The sequence below is a fragment of the Acanthaster planci genome, linkage group LG01 (genome assembly GCF_054643075.1).
Source record: "Acanthaster planci isolate LZ-2023a linkage group LG01, COTS_SCS, whole genome shotgun sequence".
Lineage (NCBI taxonomy): Eukaryota > Metazoa > Echinodermata > Asteroidea > Valvatida > Acanthasteridae > Acanthaster > Acanthaster planci.
This window is the reverse complement of record NC_141777.1, coordinates 27401807-27423681: the sequence shown is the minus strand read 5'-3', so window position 1 is coordinate 27423681 and position 21875 is coordinate 27401807. Positions and strand designations below refer to the sequence as shown.

Sequence of the window (21875 nt, the reverse complement as noted above, 5' to 3'; positions counted from 1 at the left end):
CGAAACACACCCGATTGCATATAAACTGAGCTCGAAGAAACTGGAACTAGGCCGACATTTTCTGTATTATCACAGAATAAACCAGTTAAATGCGAAAACGTCTGTTTTTGTCTCCTTCAATCTCTGGAAGACGACATGAGGATAAATGGTACTGGAATGGGTGTGTGCCCCAACTTCTGCCAGATAAAACTCCACTTAACCTCCAACCCCAAACAAACCCTGCGGGTAACATAATCAAATAGTCAGTTAATTAGGCCTAATCATTCAACATTACCTAAATAAAAGAAATAAGGTATAAACTGAAAAAAAAACCTAATCAAGACTTTTCTTAATTTCACGAACCAGGGAGGGTTTAGTAATACGGATTTTGAATCACAAAACGATGATCTCTGAAAATCAGTCGAGTCAGGCGGGTGACATTAATTAACATGATTTTGATTGCTTTTGCACTGAACATGTAAAAGGTCCCACGTGGCGCATAAATGATACTACCGAGGCGTGAAGCGGCGGTCCACTTTTCCCAAAGATCTAAAAATCTTAAATAAAAAGAACCCGACAAAGTTGCTGATCTATGTTAGTTAAGGTACATGGGAAAGCCGTCAGAGTGGACAAAGGCCCTTTGTGCAGGTACTAGCTGTACAGTGCGTCCCTGTAATTTAATGAACCTGGAGCAACATTATCAAAAAGTAACAAAATATCAGCGTGATGAAGAATATATGGCCATGCCCTGTACTCCACGTTTTGAGAAAGCAGCCTATAATAAGAGCATAACTAGGGCCACTTAAGATATTTTCATCCGGTTTAGTCGTTTCATTTATAAAATTAGCCTCTTAAGATTACAGTTGATTTGAGAGATGATTTTCGTAAAGTATTCCATGTTTTTGTCCTTTTTTTCGTCATCCCAGTTTTGTATTGATTTATAAACATTCTGCTACCCCATAGCTTCTATTGGTGTCCTGATTGTGCTTCTAGATTCACCGACGTGCACCGTCCCACAAACCGATATAACCACCACTATAAAAGGCGAGATCGCACTGGTCTGGTTAATGCTGAAGTTGTAAGAAAACTTAGGCGAAATTTATATTTTGCTTTTATTAGCGCTGCACTGAACTGACAATGGGAAGCATAGAGTAGGTCTGTTACTTTTCGTTTGCTTTTAGATCAAAGTTATGAGTATTGAAAAGAGCAAGAACAAGAAATGAGAGAAAATTACGTAAAAAACTTACACTTTGGGTCGGTTTGTCGACGAAACTAAAACTCCGTTGTCCAACTATCACTTTATCGTAAAGCTCTGTAACACTTCCTTGTAGATTTTTCTGTCAAAAAGTATCTTCCCAAAATGACATTGCCATCCATTGATATTATTTGATATTTACTTGACGTGTTGAAATGTTCCTGTTTGTAAGCCGACAGCCATATGAGGAGCACAATCTGTGTTGCACTTGGTAAAAAAAAAAGATTTCACGCTCGATGAATCACGCGTAGGCTTATCGTTAGCTTCCCCTGTCCCCTCAAAACTTGCGCCACAGCCCAGCCAGCTTGTACCCCGCAATTAACATAATAAATTCAGGCAACCAGGGGAAAGTGACTCAGGTTTGGGTCTTTGAAATCAAATGCAACTGCTCGCCTACTTTCGGCTTTCAAACCTGAGTACTGTTTGGTGATTGTGTATATCATCACCACCCATCCAAAGCACTGGATGATTCACTTTGGACCTCTCTAACTTAACTTTGTTTCGCCAATGGTAGGTTTTTAAAAACAAAGAATACCAAGCATGAATCGCGGGGAGAGAATTTCTTAAGACGATAAGCAGTTTCTATACAGGCAAAAGGGTGAAACTCACACTCTAAAAAAAATGAATTTCATAAAACTACTCCAAAACAATGACAACCACCCTGGAGAGCGTGATACCACTCTTAAAAAAGCAAAAACCACTCCAAAAAAGCGAATTTTCACTCTGCCAACGAGCCGTATAAAGGACAACTCTTTTTGAGTGATTTGTACGCTTTGGAGGGGTTCTCACTCTTTTTTTCTCTCTCGTTTTCTTTCTTTTTTCTTTTTTTTTAGAGTGGCTTTCACTGTTTTAGAGTGGTTTTCTCTATTTTGAAAAAGATTTATCAGAGACTCACTCTTTTTGAGAGTGAGGTTTTCACTCTTTATCTTTTAAAGAGTTCAGCAGAGAAGGTGAGCTGTATCTATAGCGAAAATTGATGCAGGTACATTGTTATGGGGGATGGGGCAGTTAATGATGGAGTTAGTTAATGATCTTTCTTTTTGACACTACTGTGAGCTCAGAAGAAAAACCTGAATTGGTAAAGGCGCGTCTCAACAGCGCCCTCAGTTCTGTTGTCGGAAACTGCATTATATTAACGGTGTGGAATATTAAATCAGGAAAATACAGAAGCATATATAGGACATAACTGAAAAAAAATTGGGCCTGCTATTTCGCCCGGGCGGATTAGTATTTCGCCCGGACAAAATACTTACCTATCCGGGCGAAATACTAATCCGCCCAGGCGAAATACTATCCCCCCGGGCGAAATAGCTAGGCCCATTTTTAATTCAGTTATGTCCTACATACGCTTCCGTAGTATAATGACCGCGTTCACGTCCGGCGATATCGTACGTAGGACTCCTGGTTCATGCACGTTTGTTTTCACTCGCCGTGCTGTCGTGAAAACAAGATTGTACCACGTTGCGGAGATCCACCTACCTGCAGTAGATAGGTTCCAGATCAGTCCGTTGAACTGCCAGGCGAAATGCTGAACATACGGGTGCACACCAGTAAATCAGTTGACAACAGTGATAAATATCCCCACCTCAGAAAATCAGGAAAAATACTCACAAGTTTTACAGGTGTTCAAGACACATATCAAATTAAAGCTCACTTCCTCATCTTTCATTTTCATCAGTGACTTTTGAAGATATTTCTCTCCAGAGAAAAACATGACGGTCAGGAGGCACATCGCCATTTTGGAAATTGATGCCTACACTTCATGGCAAAATAGAGCAATTTGGAGGGCCCCGCTTGGTCCGATACTTTTAGAAATACAAGCTGACAGTCCTGCCCCTGCATTTCATCCACCTGCCTAACGAACTACCCAGGCCACATGCCACGAAAGGCTCTAATAGCAGAGAATATGACAGCCTAATCGTGATTTGGTCCGCGCAGGCAATTTTGGACCTATTTACTGGCCTGCAACCATACGCAGGTTTGGTGCCTGAAACATGCTCTCAGTGGGGATACACTTGCAGTATTGCCCACTGGATATTAGGGAAAAGCCTCATTTTTGAGATGTTGCCACTGATGAAATCGAAAACACCCGGGCTTTCAACTTGTGACCCCTGACCCTTGCATCATATCTATTTATATCTGTGGGTGATGCCTGACAGGATTTTTTTTATCAAAGGGTCGTAAGGGAATCTTTGGGCAGGGAAGCAGACTAATTGATATCACACAGTTATTTTCAGCAAAGGTTAGATAAAATATTAGAATCTTTCGTAAAAGTAGAATACTGTTTTAATTTTATTACCTTGTACGTTATAAAAGTATGTAAGATATTTTGATCTGTTTTATTTCGGCTTTTACCAGCAGACTTTCAAACCGTAAATGTTAATCTGCGTACGAGACTGCCGCTTTGCACTGTTCTTCATGTATTTAGATTTTTGGAAGTGATGGGTCAAATTTTGGCAGGATATTTCTCTTTCAGATCACGCGATGTAACTTTCTATAAAATGATATATTAGCAAATATTTTCCAAAGTCCTTTTCCCGAGTTGCATTTCTTAAGAAATAACTGAACAAAAAAATATTATAAATTCTAAAATTTTTGCATGATATCTTTCCTATCCAAGGGTTCCGGAAGCACGCCATCATGAGTCAACTTTCAGGCTCAGAGCCTGAAAGTTGGAATATATTTAAGTCAATAGATGATGGATTAAGACCGGCCAAGCACATTTATTCCCTTATTTGTTAACGGATGCACGTGTCCAATAAATGGCTTTAAAAATGTTATCACAAACCACACATTCTTACCCCCGTTTTAGACAGGCGTTCAAGAGTCGCGCCGAGCCAAAATTAGAAGCAGATTTTGAATTAAGTACTGTTCCAGTCCACAGCAATTAGGTTGACGTCTGAAACAATTACGCGCGACCAGGCGTGTCATAGTATATATAGGCGAAGGATTGGCACTTAAACCACTGACGTGTTAATAAAATCTGGACTCGCAATGCCCTTAATCTGCTTATAGAGATCATTGAATCCACTCGCTGCCATTTTACCGAGCCGAATACAAAGCAATGCCGCCTTTGTTCTTCCTGACGTCAATAGAAGGGAGCCAACCCAGGCATTTGTATTCGACTGGGTAAAATGGCCGCTGGTTGGCTTCTTCTTCATACAAAGGCGTTGCAAGTCCAGGTTTTTTTATATACGTCCGTAACTAAAACGCGCTTGGAACGACACCAGAGCGACTGGTTTCAGACGTCGCTCTTTTCAAGTTCATGGGCCAAACCCAATGCAAATGTATGTATTAAGTTCGTATGTCTGAAACCAGAATCTAATTGGGTCGACCCAAGTCGATGAGATCCTAGACCGTCTGTCTGAAAAAGGGTTGTTAAACGTTTTAATCTGCCTGTGAATGAGCTAATTTTAACTGTTCGTAAGGACTATATTTGGCCGGTGTTAGAGAATGGTATTGGCGGTTTTAATGGGAATCTGTGAAAAGATCATATAGATGGAATTGGAATTATCCAACAAAAAAATCTTTTCGCATTATATTAGTGTCATACGATTCAGATAATGTGTAATTTACAGACGCCTCAACAGAAAAAAAAACTGTGTAAAGATTTTGCTATCTCGCTAGAGAAAGGTGAGTCTGGGTCTTGTAAAACCAAAAGACTCCAAACAGTGCAACGTGACTGCACATAGTAATTTTCAGCAACTCAAAGACTTCTTAAACGTCCCTTGTCCTTTTTATGCAATGTTAACTTTTTAATATAATATAATCTTAAATTTTATTCTAATAGTTTTACTTTTCATTATGTTAAGGTTTTTATTTGATTTTAATGGGGAACACGTGCTGATGGCTGCCATTCATGCGAAATGAACTATAATGACATGATATTAAAATGAAAAATCTGTATTTTTCTGTTTACCGCTACTGAGGCCAGGCGAAGGCAGAGCCTATTGTCAACCGAATTCCTCCCTCTTATCGTTTTCACACGTAGATTTCATCCTGCAATTCCCTTACTGACCCGACAACGTCCTTCCAGTTATTCGACCTCACCATATACTCGCCCCACAAACAGCATTCCGTTTGCCCAAGCATTATGATGACCTAGCTTATAAAAAGACGTGTTATTATAGGTCGACAAAGAAATGAAAAAAAAAATTCCAGGGTCGCCGTGGACATTGTCGAAGATTTTTATTGTAATTACAGTGTATTATAGTCTAACTGCCGAGTGGCGGTTTTCAGATTTGCTACCATATTCACACGACGACAAGCTCTGACGACCACAACCGTTACGGAAACCTGGTTTTCTTCACAACGACAGTGGTAAGTTCTTATCGTTATTTACACGTTTTTTTCCGGATGGGCTTAAAATAATGTTTTGACAACTGTGACCTACGCACTGCCGGTAATCGGTACAATGGGGGCTCCCGAGGATTTTTTCTAAGGTAAGACATTTCAATTTCGAGGCATAATTAAGACTAATCTCTCACTTAGCAAGACTAGCAATAACACCATTTCTCCAAAAGCGAAGTACATGGTGTATTTCCGGGCTGTTTCCATGCTTCCCTGTAATCCGTTTGGAGCTGAAGTGCACCCTCACCGGCGAAAGAAAGCCAGATAGTGCTAAGTTTTCCAACGCGGGCCAATTTCATAGAGCTGCTAAAGCATAAAATTTGCAGTGTGAAAAAGTGTGAAAAAACTTTGCTTAAAAAAACAAATGTTGCCAGCACAAATTCTATCTGATTGTCATGCTAACCAAAAGACAGCTAAATTCGATTCCCAAACAATATACATGACGTGGAGTTTTGGCTGGTTGCCTGATTTATCAAGCAAGGTTTTCTCGTGCGAGTTTTGACTGGTTGCATGATTTATCAAGCAAGGTTTTCTTGTGCGAGTTTTGGCTGGTTACCTGATTTATCAAGCAAGGTTTTCTCGTGCGAGTTTTGACTGGTTGCCTGATTTATCAAGCAAGGTTTTCTCGTGCGAGTTTTGGCTGGTTACCTGATTTATCAAGCAAGGTTTTCTCGTGCGAGTTTTGACTGGTTGCCTGATTTATCAAGCAAGGTTTTCTTGTGCTTAAGCACATTTTGTGCTGAAGCAGCTCTATGAAATTTGCCCTGCAGCAGTTTTTCTGGTTCTTGCAAAGTTTGTTACACGTACTCATCGTGCTCCGTGTCAAACGCCCACAAACTCACCTGCCTATGCGGTGAATGCGTACCAAAGGACTGTCAATTGCATTTCAGAACACGCCCCCTTTCGTCCCTGTTCGGAGCGGATGCTTTCCATGAATCGAAATGAGGACTTTGCATTTTTATCCAACAATTTTTATCCAAGTTCACCAGCAGCCATTAACTGCTAGCTTCTAGTCGATTTTGCCTGGTAACCATAATTTATGATATATTCAAGCATCAATTATAAAAGCAAACCGATCAGTGGTTAACAACAGTGTTCGCTGAATCGAACTTGTGCAATAATAAACACTGGATCGATCGATCGATCGATCGATTGATTCGATCGATCGGTTGGTCGGTCGGTCGATTGATTGGTTAGTTGATGATTTTTGTTTCATTTAAAAAGATCAACAATGTAACCCACAGGCTGAAATGACGCGATTTGTACAGCCGATAAGGAAATAACTAAAGCTGTAGACATCACACAGAAACTATAAAACACAAGTACATTAACATAAATTTTAGATTTCATCAAAAACAAATTAACGATCTGAGAAACGAAACTATGTCTGAAATAACGCAAATTTACAGAAATTTTGAAATTATTAGAAATTTAAATTAAAAGGTTGCTCATGTGCTTAAAAATAGTTTGTCCACTAAGGTAAGATTTACCAGGAAGGTGAAAATGCATTCAATCCCCCAATATTGTGTATAGCTTGGTTATATTTATTGTTAAAGATTCGCTTAAACGAGTGGGTTATGTGGAAGGGGGCTTCTTTTAATACATTTTCTATATATTTAAGCTCGCCATAGCTGCTATTCGAGCCACTGAAATACCAAGTTCAACGGTTTTAAAAGGTTTGAAAATAAACTATTATGTTGTGTTTGGTGTGTAATAAATCATATATTCATTACCACATCGTGTCTGTATTGCGTCTGTATTTTTCGTAATTTAGCCGAAATGTTTGAACACTTCGAGTTTTATGCAAAATTTCCACGATCAGACCGTGCGCTGGCGGCACTGTTGAGAAACGAAATTTGTCTGGTGTAACGACTGGTTCCGCTACAAACGTATATGAACATGAACGTAAAGGGCAATGACCATCTTTAGTGCTTTAGGCACGATGGAAAAAGTCGGAATGCGTCCGGACGGGTCCTTTGAATCCGGACTCAAAGGAATGCAAGGGGACTCAGTCTCGTGTATCTCCCTGCGTTCCTTTGAGTCCGATTGCGCGCTGATCATGCAGTCTACTGAGCACTGAGGAAGTGTTGGCCTATTCGTCGGGGGTTGGCTGACAGCAAAAGAAGCTACATGCCTTTATGCAGGACGACTCCGGCTGACAAGTGGTATCATTCTTGACTTGGGGGTTCGCCTATTAAAAACTCCTAATAACCGGCATCAGATATTTGTTTAAGCATGTCAGCATGTCATGAGTTACCATTTCTTCTTGGAATTGTTTGTAAAACTTTGTTTTTTTTCCCAGATTATATATCTGGATAACCAGCGGCAGCGATTTTTCTTCAACGTTCAGGGACGGATTACCTTACCAATACAGGAGTACCAAAAGAAACTAGAGGTGGTGTTTATGAACAAACACATAGCTGTTCCCAAAATGTTTTTATTGTCTTGTGATGACTATCAACGAGTATCATAAGTTTGCAATTAATTGGATTACAAATAATTGCCAACTTGAAAGTGGCATGTATAACGAAAAACCAAATATCACTGCAATTGAACGTATAGTGCATAAGATATGACGATTTGTGTGTTAAAATACAACTTCCGGTCAAACCAGAAGTAGAGGTCACGTGAGGTCAAGATATAATTTTCATCTATAACACGTTCCCGACCATGTGCATGCCGAATTTGAGTTAAATCGGTAAAATAGTTTATTAGTTATTATACTGTAAAGAATGAAATTTTGAATTGAGGTCACGTGACACCTGATGACGTCACAATACAAAAAAGTTTCGAGGCTCATCTTCTGATGATGGTTAATTATCATGCCAAGTTTGAAATTGATCAGACTGAAAATAATTGCCAAAGTTCCTTGTAGAGAAAGTCCACCTTTAATGTCGCGTGATTTTTCTCCTCATGTTGTCATCATCACATCAGGTCAATATTCCTCTAAAGCCCTCACTTTTGAATATATCTGCAAGATTTAAATCCGATCAGACATCTACTTTAGGAGATATAGTGCCTTAAAAACATAATTCTTTGATAATATCTAACGTAGCAATAATTGATTGCACATATCAGATATTCTGTATACTAAATTTAAGAAAAAGAGTGCAGGACCACTATCGATGACATCTGTTGCACTATCCTGGACATTTTGGCGCAAAAACTGAAGTCACTTTTTGTAACTGCGACTAGAATGTCATATTTGCACACAGATTTATGGGAAAAGTAGTGAAGCTTTTCACAGATAATAAAGGCGTGGTTTCAGTGGTAAACAAGGGCAGTATGGTAGAAGAATTACTGCTTTTAAGTCTGGACATATTCAGACTGTGTAAACTCCACGAAATCAAATTAGATGTACAGTGGATACCCAAACATGCAAATCAAATCGCTGACGAGATCAGTCGAGAAGTAAATTGGGATGACTGGGGAATTTCCCGGGAATTCTTTCAATTTATTGACAACATATGGGGACCCCACACAGTGGATCGGTTTGCAGATGAGACCAATACGAAAGTACCAAGATTTAATTCCAAGAATTCAGTCTCTGGTACTAGTGAAGAAGATGCATTCTCGTGCAACTGGCACGTAGAGAACAATTGGTTAGTACCACCCACCAATCTTGTGGGAGATGTTCTGAGGCATTTGGAATGCTGTATGTTGTGCACAAGGAGCTCTGGTAATCCCATGTTGACCTTCAGCCCCGTTTTGGCCTCTACTATTCTCTGATTACAGTTCATTCAGGAGACCGGCTAGCACCACCATGACATTTACTGATCCATCCAATATTTATGTTCCAGGAAGAAATCTAAAAGCATTATTTCAATCCCCATTGCTAAAGTCAGGAGTAATATGTATTCGATTTACCGGCTAATTGGCTATGCTAAATTACTCCAGACAAATTGGTGTTTACGACACGCGTATAGCGTCAGAACCGAGTGGCATGTTGTACGACATATGGCAAAGAAAGTCGAATGGCACAGATCAAAAGACAGCTGAATGGTAGTCTAAGCCGGATGGCATGCGTTCCTTCCTCTATGCATGAACGTAGCATCATGGTATCAGTTCAGCGTACTGAGTACGCTTCAGGTTGAGTATACCCTGTATATGGCCCAGTGAGATGACAGTACATGCAAGCCAAAAAAAATTTAAAAATCAGGCAATTTGTGATTTTCCCTTCAGGATAGACGAGGGTGAGTTTGTTTCAACCTTGGCTTCAATCTTGGAAGCGTCCAGAGCTCCCACTACAACTAAGAAATATAACAGTACCTTCGCCGCATGGCAACGATGGTGTGAGATACAGAAGGTAACCGCATTACCTGAGGACTCCAGTGACATATGCTGTTATTTCGACGCGACACTTATTCCACGCGGATGGTCCATATTCAAAAATTGAAACGACATTCTACGCCCTGAAATGGCGACACGATTGTCTCCCAGACTGTAAACAGAACCCGTGTGACAGAACATTTTTACATAACGTCTTACAAGGTCTTAAGAGGAGATTAGCGAAACCCATAGTAAAGAAGGAACCCATAACACCAGAAATCATTAAAGCACTAATCGACTCAAACAATTTATTCGATGTTCGATTATGTACTATGTTACTTGTGTCACAACGAGCTCATTAATATTCGCAGATGCGATCTTCAGCTGCATGATGACCATGTTAAGATATTCATTGTTAAGAGTAAAACGGACATCTTCAGACAAGGAGCGTGGGTACTTATCGCTTCCGTCAACAAATACACCCACATGTCCGATAACGATGTTGAGAAAATATCTAACGTTTGCAGACCTTATGGATGATGGCACAGACGAAAATTTCTTATTCAGACCAATGAATTACATGAAATCACAAAACAGGTATTAGTTGAGGTCCAGTCAACTTTCATATTCATCGTGTCTTGACTTATTCAAGAAGGTTCTAGTTTCAGTGGGAGTGGACCCCCGAAAATACGGGCTGCATAGTCTGAGAGCTGTTCGGTGCTCCCCAAATGTGTAGTATATTCATTGTCTTCTTTGTAGGTGGCATAATAAGGGGGAGGGGCTTATTATGAGGGGAGGCGGCTTTATTCGCGTTTGAGGGTCGAATTAGAGAATAAGTACAGTATGATATACACTCCGAAATCACTCTCGCATTCATCAGCAGACGCCATGTTGGATCTGTAAGTTAAGGGTCTGGTGTTGTCATTGACTTCTTCACCCGTCGTGTTTGGGGTTCGCAACTTAATACGTCCCCACGCATATCAGGTGTCAGGCCTTGTTTTTTTTTAAGCAACGAAAGAGTAGAATCCATGCCAACATTTGACATTTCGATTAAGTCGTTGTGAAAAAAGCGATATATCGGTATTCAACAAAATACGATGTCGAGGGTGACTACATCAGTATATGATTTGAAGAATACTATACCCAACCGAATTTACGGGAATATTTAAATATTAAAAATTTAATAATGAATCACTTGATGACGTCATCATGACGTAATTATTTACGTATTATCTTCGTTTTATGGGGAATGCTTGTAACTTTAATGACAATCAAATATTGCTAAGTTACCAAAATACCAAGTTTGAAATTGATCGGACTTAAAATAATTGCCAACGTGCCCCTTAGAAAAAAACAGCGGCAAAAGAAAAAAAGGAAAATAAAATTTTAACGATTACAAAAGCTGTTCCCAATTGAGATTGGGAAGAGCTAAATAATGTTGAAGATTAGGTATACCCATCCCTGATCAGCATTCTCTTTCGGAAGAACGCACAATCAGTTATTAGGGACAATATTTAATCGAAAAATTGGTAATTTGATGTCTTTTGTGTCTCCTGACAAATATGCCATTTTTTTTGTGGGTTTGGTGTACACAGGTGCGTTTAATTAATCCAGTGGGGAATATTGCGGGACACTGCCATAGCGGCCATTCCTCACGCATTCTTTTTTGGGGGGGGGTAACGGCACCATGGATAAAGTCGGTGATGCTTCGGGCTCTCCAAATTGTCTATTACGTTTTCTGCGGATAGAGTGCAGTGCAGAATATTCATATTATTTGTATTTTTTTCCAGCATTATTTACTTTAGAGTCCGTCATTATTTAGCCACGTTCAGAAAAAGTGGGCTATTTGACCTATGGTATATGGGACCGCAGGTAATATGGGACGCTTCCTCCGGTGTAAACGTTCACCGGCACGAAACAACGCCCTCAATAGTTATACAGACTAGCCATTACTTCCGTCATGGAGCGGTTGTAGGTTTTAGTGAATCTCACGGAAAAAAGTTCATTAAAACTTGACAAGGTATGTGACGTCAGTGGTATTTTTGTTGCTGATCTAAAAATAGGTATTTTATCAAATATGCTGAAACTGTAAAACTGTCCGGGGATATTCTGAATTGCTGTCATATTTAGCGATTTTATGAAGTCTTTTGAGCTAGGTCAATGCGTGGGGTACTGTGTATAATTCTTTTAAGAATAATAAAGCATTGAATGCGAGCTCCGCTATCACAACGAGGTGCAGGTAATATGGAAAATCCAATATGGCGAACAGGATTTGTTTGCCTGTCAGATAAGTGTCATGGTGATTTGGGTAAATACTTAAAGTTGATGTTAACTTTCTGTTTGTTAAATCATATAATTAGTGATAAATTCAGAATTAGATAGAATTAGGTCTTGTGGTTAACTTTTATTTTGCTGTCCTTTTTATTCAGATGCCAGTCAAATATAGTTCGGAAATCACGCCAGGCTTTATGATTGCCTGAAGACATGCAGATGTCAGATATAGTCAAATATAGTTCAGAAATCACGCCGGACTTTATGGTTGCCTGAAGACATGCAGATGGCCATCAATGCATGCAGAGCCAAAGACATGGTCCTGACAACAAATTATAGGCTTGCATAGGCAATTATAATGTAACAAAAACAGCATGTAACAATATTTCAGGTGTGAAATAAAAGTTTTGGCATACATGTCAGGACATGATGCATGTGTTAATACACTTTTATTTTAACTCCAAGTATGACGAGGCAATTTGAATTAATTTGTGAAATGGCATTTTTAAAGTGAGATGATTACACGTCTTGTCTGAGTTTTATGTATGGAGATGTCGAAGGATGCTTTTATTTACATTAAACATGTTAAATAAGTGAAATTGCATGTGTAAATATTTTTCAGTTGTACAAAATAATTAAAATGTCATTACATTGTCTTAGAATCAGTGTTCCATATTACCTGCACATCACGCTGTCCCATACTGCATTTGGTGATGACGTCATACTTTGCATCTGAACTGTTGTTAGGGATACAACCTGGTGTAAGTTGTAGAATTCAAAGGAAGAGTTGTTGTTACTCTTCCAAACAATCAATATTTCTTTCTAATTGTTCTATTAGTCTTTATGCAAATTATGTAAATGAGATTAATGGTCCCATATTACCTGCACTTACCCTACGCAATTGCGCAAGAATCCATAATGCCTTGCGCTGGTTTGTTTGATTGAGAATTGGAGATGAGCCTTCCACCGGACCCCTTGGATAACGCCATGGCTAGACATCGTGTAAAAAAATGAAAATGCGTTTCGAGCTCAGACTAAAGAATGTGTCAGATCAATGTCTGTGAAGGCGCACGCACGTACATTCATTATGGATTGTGTATCCCGATCTTCCTTCGCTGAAACACGGCACTGAAAACCGCACGTGGCTGCAGCCCGTATATGTAATACACTGCGTGTACAGACTGGCTTATCGAGTATCTATGGAATTCCATATCTGCCGTCGCCCGTCGTCCGTCGCCTTTTGCTTTTTGTTGTGTCCCAATTCTGCCATTTACCAATTCCAAACATGCCATTCTCCGTCGTCCGTCGCCCGTCGTGTGTCGCCCGTCGTGCGTCGCCCGTCGTGCGTCGCCCGTCGTTCGTCGTGCGTCGTCCGTCGTCCATCAAATTGGTTGCATAGGGCCTGCAAAAGCCGGGGTTTAACATATGACAATGTGATGATTCCATTCACTTTTAAGGATCTTTTCCTAATAGGCAAGTACAAATCCCACCTGCAAAGCATAAATTAGTCCCATAATTAATGCCAATAATGCTAGATTACCCCTGCCCCTTGACAAGAAAATATCGCCTTTCTGTGAATTCAACCAATTGTTTTTTGGGGAAAAACATTTTCAGCAAAAACGTTCAGGCCAACTTATCCACAATCTTATTCTAATTTGCATACTGTAAAAATGTGCCGACTTGTTTTCATCAAATTCCAGAAAGAAATCTGCCAACCGATACAGATATTCCATTTTGTCCTCTCAATTTCACCTTGAAATACAGAAATACTAGACAGTGCTGTGGATAACAAACTGTTTATTAAATGTATTGTTAGGGGGCAATTACCACTTGGTTTAAGTTTCAGAAAATGTGACGTGTTGGTTTTTTGGGGTGTGTATGCCAGGGTGGATAGACCAATGAGAACAGGTTGTTTAGCACATCAGCATTATGGGGCTAACAAGTAACGTTACTGATTAAAAGACTGCTGTGAGCCTACCTGCAACTCAAGTCATGTCTAATTTGGAGTATACAGCAGATTTCATCATAGGTATACCCGCCCTCAAAATAATGATGAATCAGTTCGTCTATTATGAAAACTATTAAGGAATCAAGCATTGTAAATAATTTATTATTTACATTCCGTTCTGTGGGATATCGTGCAGGGACAGACAGAAATATTACATAGGCTATAAACCTAACGTCAGGCCGTTAACGAGTAAAGTTACGTCTAGAGTAACTAAGTTATCGATGTAACAAAACTGGTATTATTTCATATATACGTCACTTTACCCACGTCAGGCTTTAAAAATGAAAGGATATTATTTTTTCTTTCAAGTGGAGTTCGGCGCAACTGCAAAAACAAATACATCTTCTAGTTGCACTGCTAAAATGAGAGTCAGGCACGATGGATCGATCGAACAAGTACATGGACACCTGAAATGATCAAGGGTCAAAGTTAAAAATACCACTGCGCAATCGAGACAAAACAAAAAGAAAACGGACGACGGGCGACGCATGACGGACGACGCACGACGGACGACGCACGACGGGCGACGCACGACGGCAGATATGGAATCCCATTGTATCCAACATGGCGGCCTGGAGGGGCGGCAATTTTTCAACATTGGGGGGGGGGAAGCCGGAGACGGGCTTGGGAAACGAGTTGGGGGAGAGGGGGGTTATTGTATTTTGACCTCACTGGTCCGCACACGTACACACTCACCGTCACACTCTACGGACCGAATAGAAGGGCGCTGGTCGGGAGGCTAAGTTTCGCCCAAAAGAATAATCACAAACTGGGGCGTGATTTGTGCAAGGTCAAAACTAATTACATGTACTGAGGATTAATGCCGTCGTCCATTAAAAAATATAAAAATAAAACCTAGTTCGGTGATCCGGAAAAAAGGTTACTGCTGCAAGGGGATACATTTACTATAAATAGATCAGTAGCTCTCGGGGAAGAGGTTTCAATTTTTTGGTCATAATTGCCTTGAATTCACTCTTGTCCAGAGAGGAAAATATTTGAAGAGTACAGGGATGGGAGGGCTTTTCTGCTCTGAAATGGTAGCACACAAAGCAAAAGACACGAACGATTCCAACAAAAAGGCTACCAAAAATAATAAATGCAACAGGCCAGACAATAAATTTCTCCTGAAGAAAATAACTTAGTTATGTATAAATACATACAAATCTGCATACATGTGTTTACATATTTATACTATTTACATGTCTTGAAAGAAAACTGTTGCCTGTCTAATCATCCATTGTTCACTGTGACTTCGCTCCATCTGAACATCTCCGATGAATGTTGCAGAATGGTCTGGCGAATGAGTTGATGGTAGTGGTGATGGAAAGTTCTGATGCACCCCCAAGCACTAATGTCGGATTAAAGGTTTATTAGCCTGACCCAGTGCACGTCCTTCGTTATATGCAGGACACCTGCGGTCAAACTGGTAGGATCATGTAAATGAGTCCGTTTGCGTTCCTTTGCGTGCAACTGAGTTCGGATGCGCTCCACTGTTCTTAAAATCTCTTTTGTTTGGCTCCGGACTCGAAGTAACACGCCCGGACCCGTTCGGACCCGTCCGGACGTGTACCGATGGTGCCTTAGTGCGGGGGGGGGTCATTACAGTCAATAGAATTTAGAAATAGAAGAAAAGCCTTCATAGGAAACCAGGAGAGTGTTTGAAACTCGATGATATTTTTTAACCATCTGTTAAGAACCACCCACGCGACTGCCTGTCGATTGATGGGAATGACCAACAACCAGCCCAAACGGCCGCAAATAATGTCCTGCACAAAGTATAAGATGAAGAAGTCTTCGATTAACAAGCTGTCTTTAGACTGAAATTTCCTAGAAAAATCAATTGACATCTCATTATCAAACTGGGACATCATGGGTTTCATCGAAGTACTAGATACCTCGGCATTAATGGGAATATCATACTCCATTTACAGCATCGTTAAACAGTGGTTTATTGTTTAATTGTTCAGTGATGTCTTTCATTCTCTAGAATGAAGACAGGTCAACACGAAAATTGCTGACTATTTTACTATCTTGATCAGGCTCATGATTGTAGCAAGCTTGACATCGGTTGAGTTAATGATAACTAGTGTTGGTTGGCTCTCTCGGTGTTCTGGCTCTGAGTAAATCGGTTTGTGGTTTCATTTTTATAGTCCGATAAAAAGGTATCAAAGAATCTCTTTCTTCTATTTGTAGGTGAGCTAGACTTGGATTGGCCTATAAAGAGGGACTGCTTGAAGTTATGGCCTCCAGATTTTAAATACTGCTTGCTGGTAAGACGATGCAGGCAATGTTTTTGCGAGCGGACAAAAAGGTTGAAGGAGGCAGTCGCTGGGTGACAGAGATGCAAACGCTGGTTGACAGAGACGCAACATTTTAGCACTTACAAGCATCTGTCGCAAAACCATACATCCTTTTTTTATTAACATGAGACGCGGAGTGTTTATAGAAACCACTGCGGCGACTTACAATTTCGGCCGCAGTGACCTACCATGACACTGCCGTGTTTGTCGTTTCCTGTAGAGCCACTGGCAATAGAAACACAACTTCACTGTTGACAAAAGGGAATAGACATTTCCCCCTCTTCCAGCCTCAGTTTAGTAACCGTACCCCCACGATAAAGATCTATAGCGTCAAGACTACCCCTCTGTTATTGTCGCTGCAGTGCCGATATGGATGGACTGCTACCAGCTGAGGTCAGATCGGGATGGCAAGCTGTGCTTTCCTTACACGTGACGTGGTTGGTTTGGACTGGACTCATTAAGGGACTTGGGGTGATGCTACCCGCCCTGCAAAAAGATTTTGAATCGAGCACCTGGCTGGTGGGCTGGACGATCGCCATCATCAACGGAATCACCGACTTTGCAGGTAAAGGTCGGCCGGAAAAGAACTGACATTTATAATGGTGAAATCATCACTGATCTAAAGGGCCAGCCAGTGTTTCTTTACAACTGGTTGTGGACAAATTCCTCAACGAACTGGGTCACTGATGACTGACCGTGATTCCATGAGTATGGAGAAATGAGTAACTGATTATACACAACTTCAAACGTTCACAATAACTGTTTGACGTACTGTGTTTTTGATACTAATAGGACCTCTAGCGGGGCCGCTGGAAGTGTTACTGGGAACACGACTGGTTGTCATGGTGAGCGGTGTCCTGATTGGTGGTTCTCTGATCGCCTCTTCATTAGCGACGTCCGTTACGCAACTTGCCCTGTCTCTGACTTTGCTCTCGGGTAAGTGTACCTAGGTAAGAATTGGGCTGAGTGTAAGTAGGGGCAACTGGTGACAAAAATCGCAATGGTTTATTCTGTGAGAAGCAAAGACAGAGCGGTGGGGAAGAATGGTCTATATAATAACTAAAAGAATTAAACGTGAATAACAGTCAACAACATAATATTACAAAATTATCTGCTGCTCATGCCAAATTCTAGGCGACATCCGCCATCTTAGACAGATGAAATTATTCACCAATGAAGCAAATCAAGAAAGGTTGGTTTAATAACCATGAAAAAAATGAGAAATTCTATAGGATTTCATCGGCAATAATTTAGGTACAAAACGTCAATCTAAACGGGTAAAACATTTAGAGGTCGGAAAGTTTCCAAATTTCACTGCTCACAAATCGACTCAAAATTTCACTTCCGTTATTGACAAAATATGTAACAGTTGTTAAAATTAGTTTATAACAAAATAAAATTACTATTAGGGAGAGAATGGAAGCACCCTGAAATCAAAACACAGGGGTGCGTCGCTAAATTATAAATATGTAAACATAGGTGAAAGAAAAGATTGCACAACCAAATTGAGTGTGCTTTAAAAAATATTACTCATGAAACCTTCACTTGGAAGACAAGTTCCCATGATCGAAGAATTGCTGTCTACTTTCAGAGACTATAGTGTGCCATGCATTAGATATGTATCTTCAATGTTTCCTACCGTGGGGAGATAGACTATAATGTGAGTGGAGAGCTTGACAATTTGCCAACAGCAGTTAATGGAACCATCTTTAGCGTCATTTCGTTTTTGACAAATTTTAACAGGGCCTGAAAATCGATATTGTTCTGGAGATTTTTAGTGACAACTTTCGATTCTATCTCTTCAGTTTCTAGAGTGATATTTGGACTGGAATGTTTGGGTTATATTACTTTCGTTTGATGTGACTCCCAGGTTGTGGTATTGGTTTTGCCAATATCCTGACCAGGGCGATGGTGGGCCGTTTCTTCACCACACACTACACACTCGCCAACGGCATTGGCCACGCAGGTCATTCAATGGCTCTCATTGTCTTTGCACCTCTGACGCAACTCTTTCTCGACACCTACGGATGGAGGGGAGCCATGCTGCTCCTTGGCGCGATCTGTACGCATCTCGTCCCTTGCGGAGCTCTCTTGAAGAAGGGGTTGACCACGCCCAATCACGAAAGCAGGCAAAGGGACTACACCCTGCTTGCCGATGATCCATCAACAGAGGATTCCGAGGAACGTACGGTGCGGGGAAACAAATGCTGCCTCCCGGAACTTCGCGGTGTCTGCTGCACCTGGGCGTTCGGGCTGGAGGTCTTTCGAAAGACGTCCTTTTACGTGACGGCGGTACTGTACATGTCCAACCGCCTGGTGAACGACTTGTGGGTCATCTACTTTGTGGATCACGTCTACGCCAAGGGTCTCTCCGGGCAAGACGCCGTGACTTTCACTGCGGCGGCTGGTGTCTCGAATCTCATCTTCAAGATAGGTCACGGGCCCCTGGTGGACCGGGGTTGGGTGAGCTTGAGGGCAATGTTGGCCGTAACCACAGCCGTGGCGGCTGTCTGCCTCTTCACTGACCCCTGGCTGGATTCCTATTGGACGGTAATGGCCAATGCCGTTTGTTTCATGGGCGCGTCTGGCACGATTGGCGCACTTCTGGACGTGTACACCAAGGATTTGCTTGGCGCTGATAATCTGGTCAGTGCTTTTAGTTGGATGGGAGTCTTGAGTGGAGTTGTCACAATCAGCTTTGGTTTCCTGCCAGGTAGGATGAAGTAACCATCCTTATCTGTTTTTCAGTAACTTTTTTTCCATCAGAATAAAGGGAAATACCCGTTTTGACCACCGTTTCAAATAAAATTGGGCTCCTTTTGAATCAAGTGAACTCATGTGGCTTTACTACCGAAGTAACAAAAGTGAACTCACCTCTTAATGCCGTCAAGAATAGAATACCTTTGTCAATCGATCAAGATCGACGACCACGTGTTTTAAATATTGGCTGTTCAGGTACATCGATTGTTCAGGAACATTGAGAATGTAAAAACAACTCCAACGCATATATAAAAAGCCATTTGAACTCCGTCAAAGAATGGGACAAAAATTTGTATACATAATCTGTTCGTGAGAGTGGGCAAGTAGGCTGAAGATTTTTTAATGTAGACATGAAGGTTATGTAGATCATGGAGCTATAAATTGAAATATCAGATGGTCGTTTAACCTTTGAGAATTCTAACCTGTTTAGAATAAGGTGGTACTCACCTGCCGCCTGGGGCTGTCGGAAGTCAGTACTCATTGACTACCACAGAATAAAATATTATGAAAAGGTTACCACAGTCATCTCGCGTTATCACAAAGTTCCGGGGACCAGCTAAATTCCCTAGTTATAACACAGAACCTTATTATCAAAGCTCCTGAAGAACAAAGAAAAGCAATAAAAAGAGATTGTAGCCCTTACAATTTGCTCATCGAAACATTGTCTTGTTTTTTGCTCTTGGTATCAGACTTGGATGTACTGCTTACCTGAAGAATAATGATCCTCTGAAGAAAGCTACCCTGTTTTTTTTTATTTTCAGGCTGGATATACGATGTGAGCGACAGCTACAACGGTGCTTTTATCCTGATGGGGTGTATATGGTGCGTGTCGCTCCTGGCTATGGCGACTGAAGTAGTGATGACTCGGCTCGGATGGATCACGCAGCAGTCTGTTGGCAAGGGATGAGCTTGTGTGGTTGTGATAGAAGCCGAGATGTGCATCCGCCCCAAGCGGGACCAATAGAGGGCACAGTTTTCCTAGCAACAGAGGCTCCCCTGACGGGAACTGCGCTTCACTGGTTCACTTTAAATTACATACATGTACATCGGCGAGACACAAATAAACCATTTCCCAAAGTGAGAAGTAACTGGAAAGTTTTGGTGCGTCATGGATAGAGGAATATTTTGCAAACAGGTCATAAGGAATGATGAGTTCCCACGGAACCTGAAACTTGGGTAGCAACATAGTCTAGGCCTGACTACAATGGACAGCAACATTATTTTGATTGGTGCAGGGTGGGGGAAAAAAGGCATTGTGTGTTTTTGCTCAAACTCACATGTATATACATGTCCGTGTACTCTCACACAGGTTAGCCAAGCTACAACAGATGCGTGCAAATTTTATAGAATCTTATCAATGGGTGAAAGGGATCACTTCATTTCTTTTAAAGTGCAAATATTGGAAAAGACCTGCTAAATATTTGATACTTGTGTCTTACTGTACTTATAGCTGTTTCCCACTGTATTCTCATATTGGCTACTTTTCCCATTTTTTACCGTCAACTTGGACGTCAACCTGCTTCTGATTTTAATAAATGCTGGTAAAAAGTAATACAACATCAATATGCACACCTTGGAATGAATCAGAAATGTCAGAGCCCCAATCAGGGATACAATAAATTCACCTGGCAAAAGGTGATTAAACAAATCCCAATTTTCAGTTAACATCAGAAGTTCGAACACCCCACACACTTGATAAAAAATACTGTAACGATACCGAGGAACAATACATACACGACTTTTAATTGCATTGTGATGCTTGTAGCTTGATCATGTCAAGGAAGTTGCTGCTGAATTTCCTGATTGGTCAATGAACACTCAATGATGACACTTACCATTTGTCCAAAATTTCTAAGTAGTACTGTTATTTTAACTGTGGATGTGTTGGCCATTTAAGGATGGAAGTTGTGTCATACAAGATATGACTGTTTCTAATATCTCTTCAGTTTTTCAACGTGTGCCTTCAGTTCCTGGTTTTCGGTTTCCATGTGCATGATATCACTTCCAGACAGGGCAGTCTGTGTGGATTTTGTTATGTTATTTGAATCCAGAGATTCAGACGGCAAAGTCGCTCTCTTAGTTCTTACTGTTCCTCTTGACTTTGAATCCATAGTTTTACAGAATGGGTCCCAGCACACTCGAATCTTGAAGCGCCTGAAGTGGAAGTTCTAACATCTGAAAGTTAGTGCTTAAATCAGACACACCTAGGCCTGTGCCGATATACCCAGCAAGAAATGAGACCGAGGGGTACCCCCCCCAACATTTCCAATCCCTATACACATTCCAGACTATTGTTACTTAACACGTCCCCCCAAGATGTCTAAAAGGAATTCCCCAGATTCCTGCGAGACAATGATCAACACAAAGCAGGGGGGGTTCTCTCCGTCTCATACCTTGCTGCATATGTATGCCGATTACCTGGGTACCAGACTACCGATGTCAATACCTGGTTCAATTATTTGCGGCTGGGTACCTGATCTTCATGGAAATGGGGACCCACTCCAATGCCCTTAATCAGCTTATAGAGTCATTGAATCCACTCGCAGCCATTTTACCGAGCCGAATACAAAGCTTTCCTGGTAATGCCCGCCTTTGTTCTTCCTGACGTCAATAGTAGGGAGCCAACCCACGCCTTTGTATTCGGCTCGGTAAAATGGCCGCTGGTTGGTTTCTTTTTCATACA

General features: G+C 41.0%; 2 protein-coding genes and 1 pseudogene across 8 annotated transcripts in view; 2 read left to right on the top strand and 1 right to left on the bottom strand.

Annotated features, from left to right (window-relative positions):
• LOC110975143 (ral GTPase-activating protein subunit alpha-1-like) overlaps nucleotides 1–1414 on the bottom strand; it is a 75337-nt gene extending 73923 nt beyond the window's left edge. For 3 of the 4 annotated variants that reach the window (XM_022227312.2, XM_022227313.2, XM_087135200.1), the window contains exon 1: nucleotides 1227–1414. The gene's annotated coding sequence lies outside the window, so the exon portion shown is untranslated. The remainder of the gene's footprint in view (nucleotides 1–1226) is intronic. The other variant, XM_087135192.1, reaches the window with a different exon arrangement.
• Nucleotides 1415–5535: 4121 nt separating this feature from the next.
• LOC110975232 (monocarboxylate transporter 11-like) lies at nucleotides 5536–20749 on the top strand. Of its 4 annotated transcripts, none has more exons than XM_087143440.1 (6): nucleotides 5536–5554; nucleotides 16326–16402; nucleotides 16795–16997; nucleotides 17225–17368; nucleotides 18303–19145; nucleotides 19954–20749. In XM_087143440.1, the coding sequence occupies exons 3-6, from the start codon at nucleotides 16802–16804 to the stop codon at nucleotides 20097–20099; spliced, it is 1329 nt and encodes a 442-aa protein (XP_086999566.1). In that variant the 5' UTR covers nucleotides 5536–5554; nucleotides 16326–16402; nucleotides 16795–16801; the 3' UTR covers nucleotides 20100–20749. The 4 variants fall into 4 exon arrangements, with proteins under 4 accessions (XP_086999566.1, XP_022083222.2, XP_022083221.2 ...); XM_022227529.2 differs by lacking the exon at nucleotides 5536–5554 and adding an exon at nucleotides 11579–11873; XM_087143434.1 differs by lacking the exon at nucleotides 5536–5554 and adding an exon at nucleotides 15424–15558.
• Nucleotides 9898–11380, top strand: LOC147800614 (uncharacterized; annotated as a pseudogene).
• Nucleotides 20750–21875: the final 1126 nt, after the last annotated feature.

Excerpts from the sequence above, each read along its gene's own strand:
- LOC110975232 (XM_087143440.1), top strand. The coding sequence starts at position 16,802 with ATGGATGGACTGCTACCAGCTGAGGTCAGATCGGGATGGCAAGCTGTG. Across the intron at positions 16,998-17,224 it reads CGGAATCACCGACTTTGCAG|GACCTCTAGCGGGGCCGCTG; the intron begins GTAAAGGTCGGC and ends TGATACTAATAG. Across the intron at positions 19,146-19,953 it reads CAGCTTTGGTTTCCTGCCAG|GCTGGATATACGATGTGAGC; the intron begins GTAGGATGAAGT and ends TTTTATTTTCAG.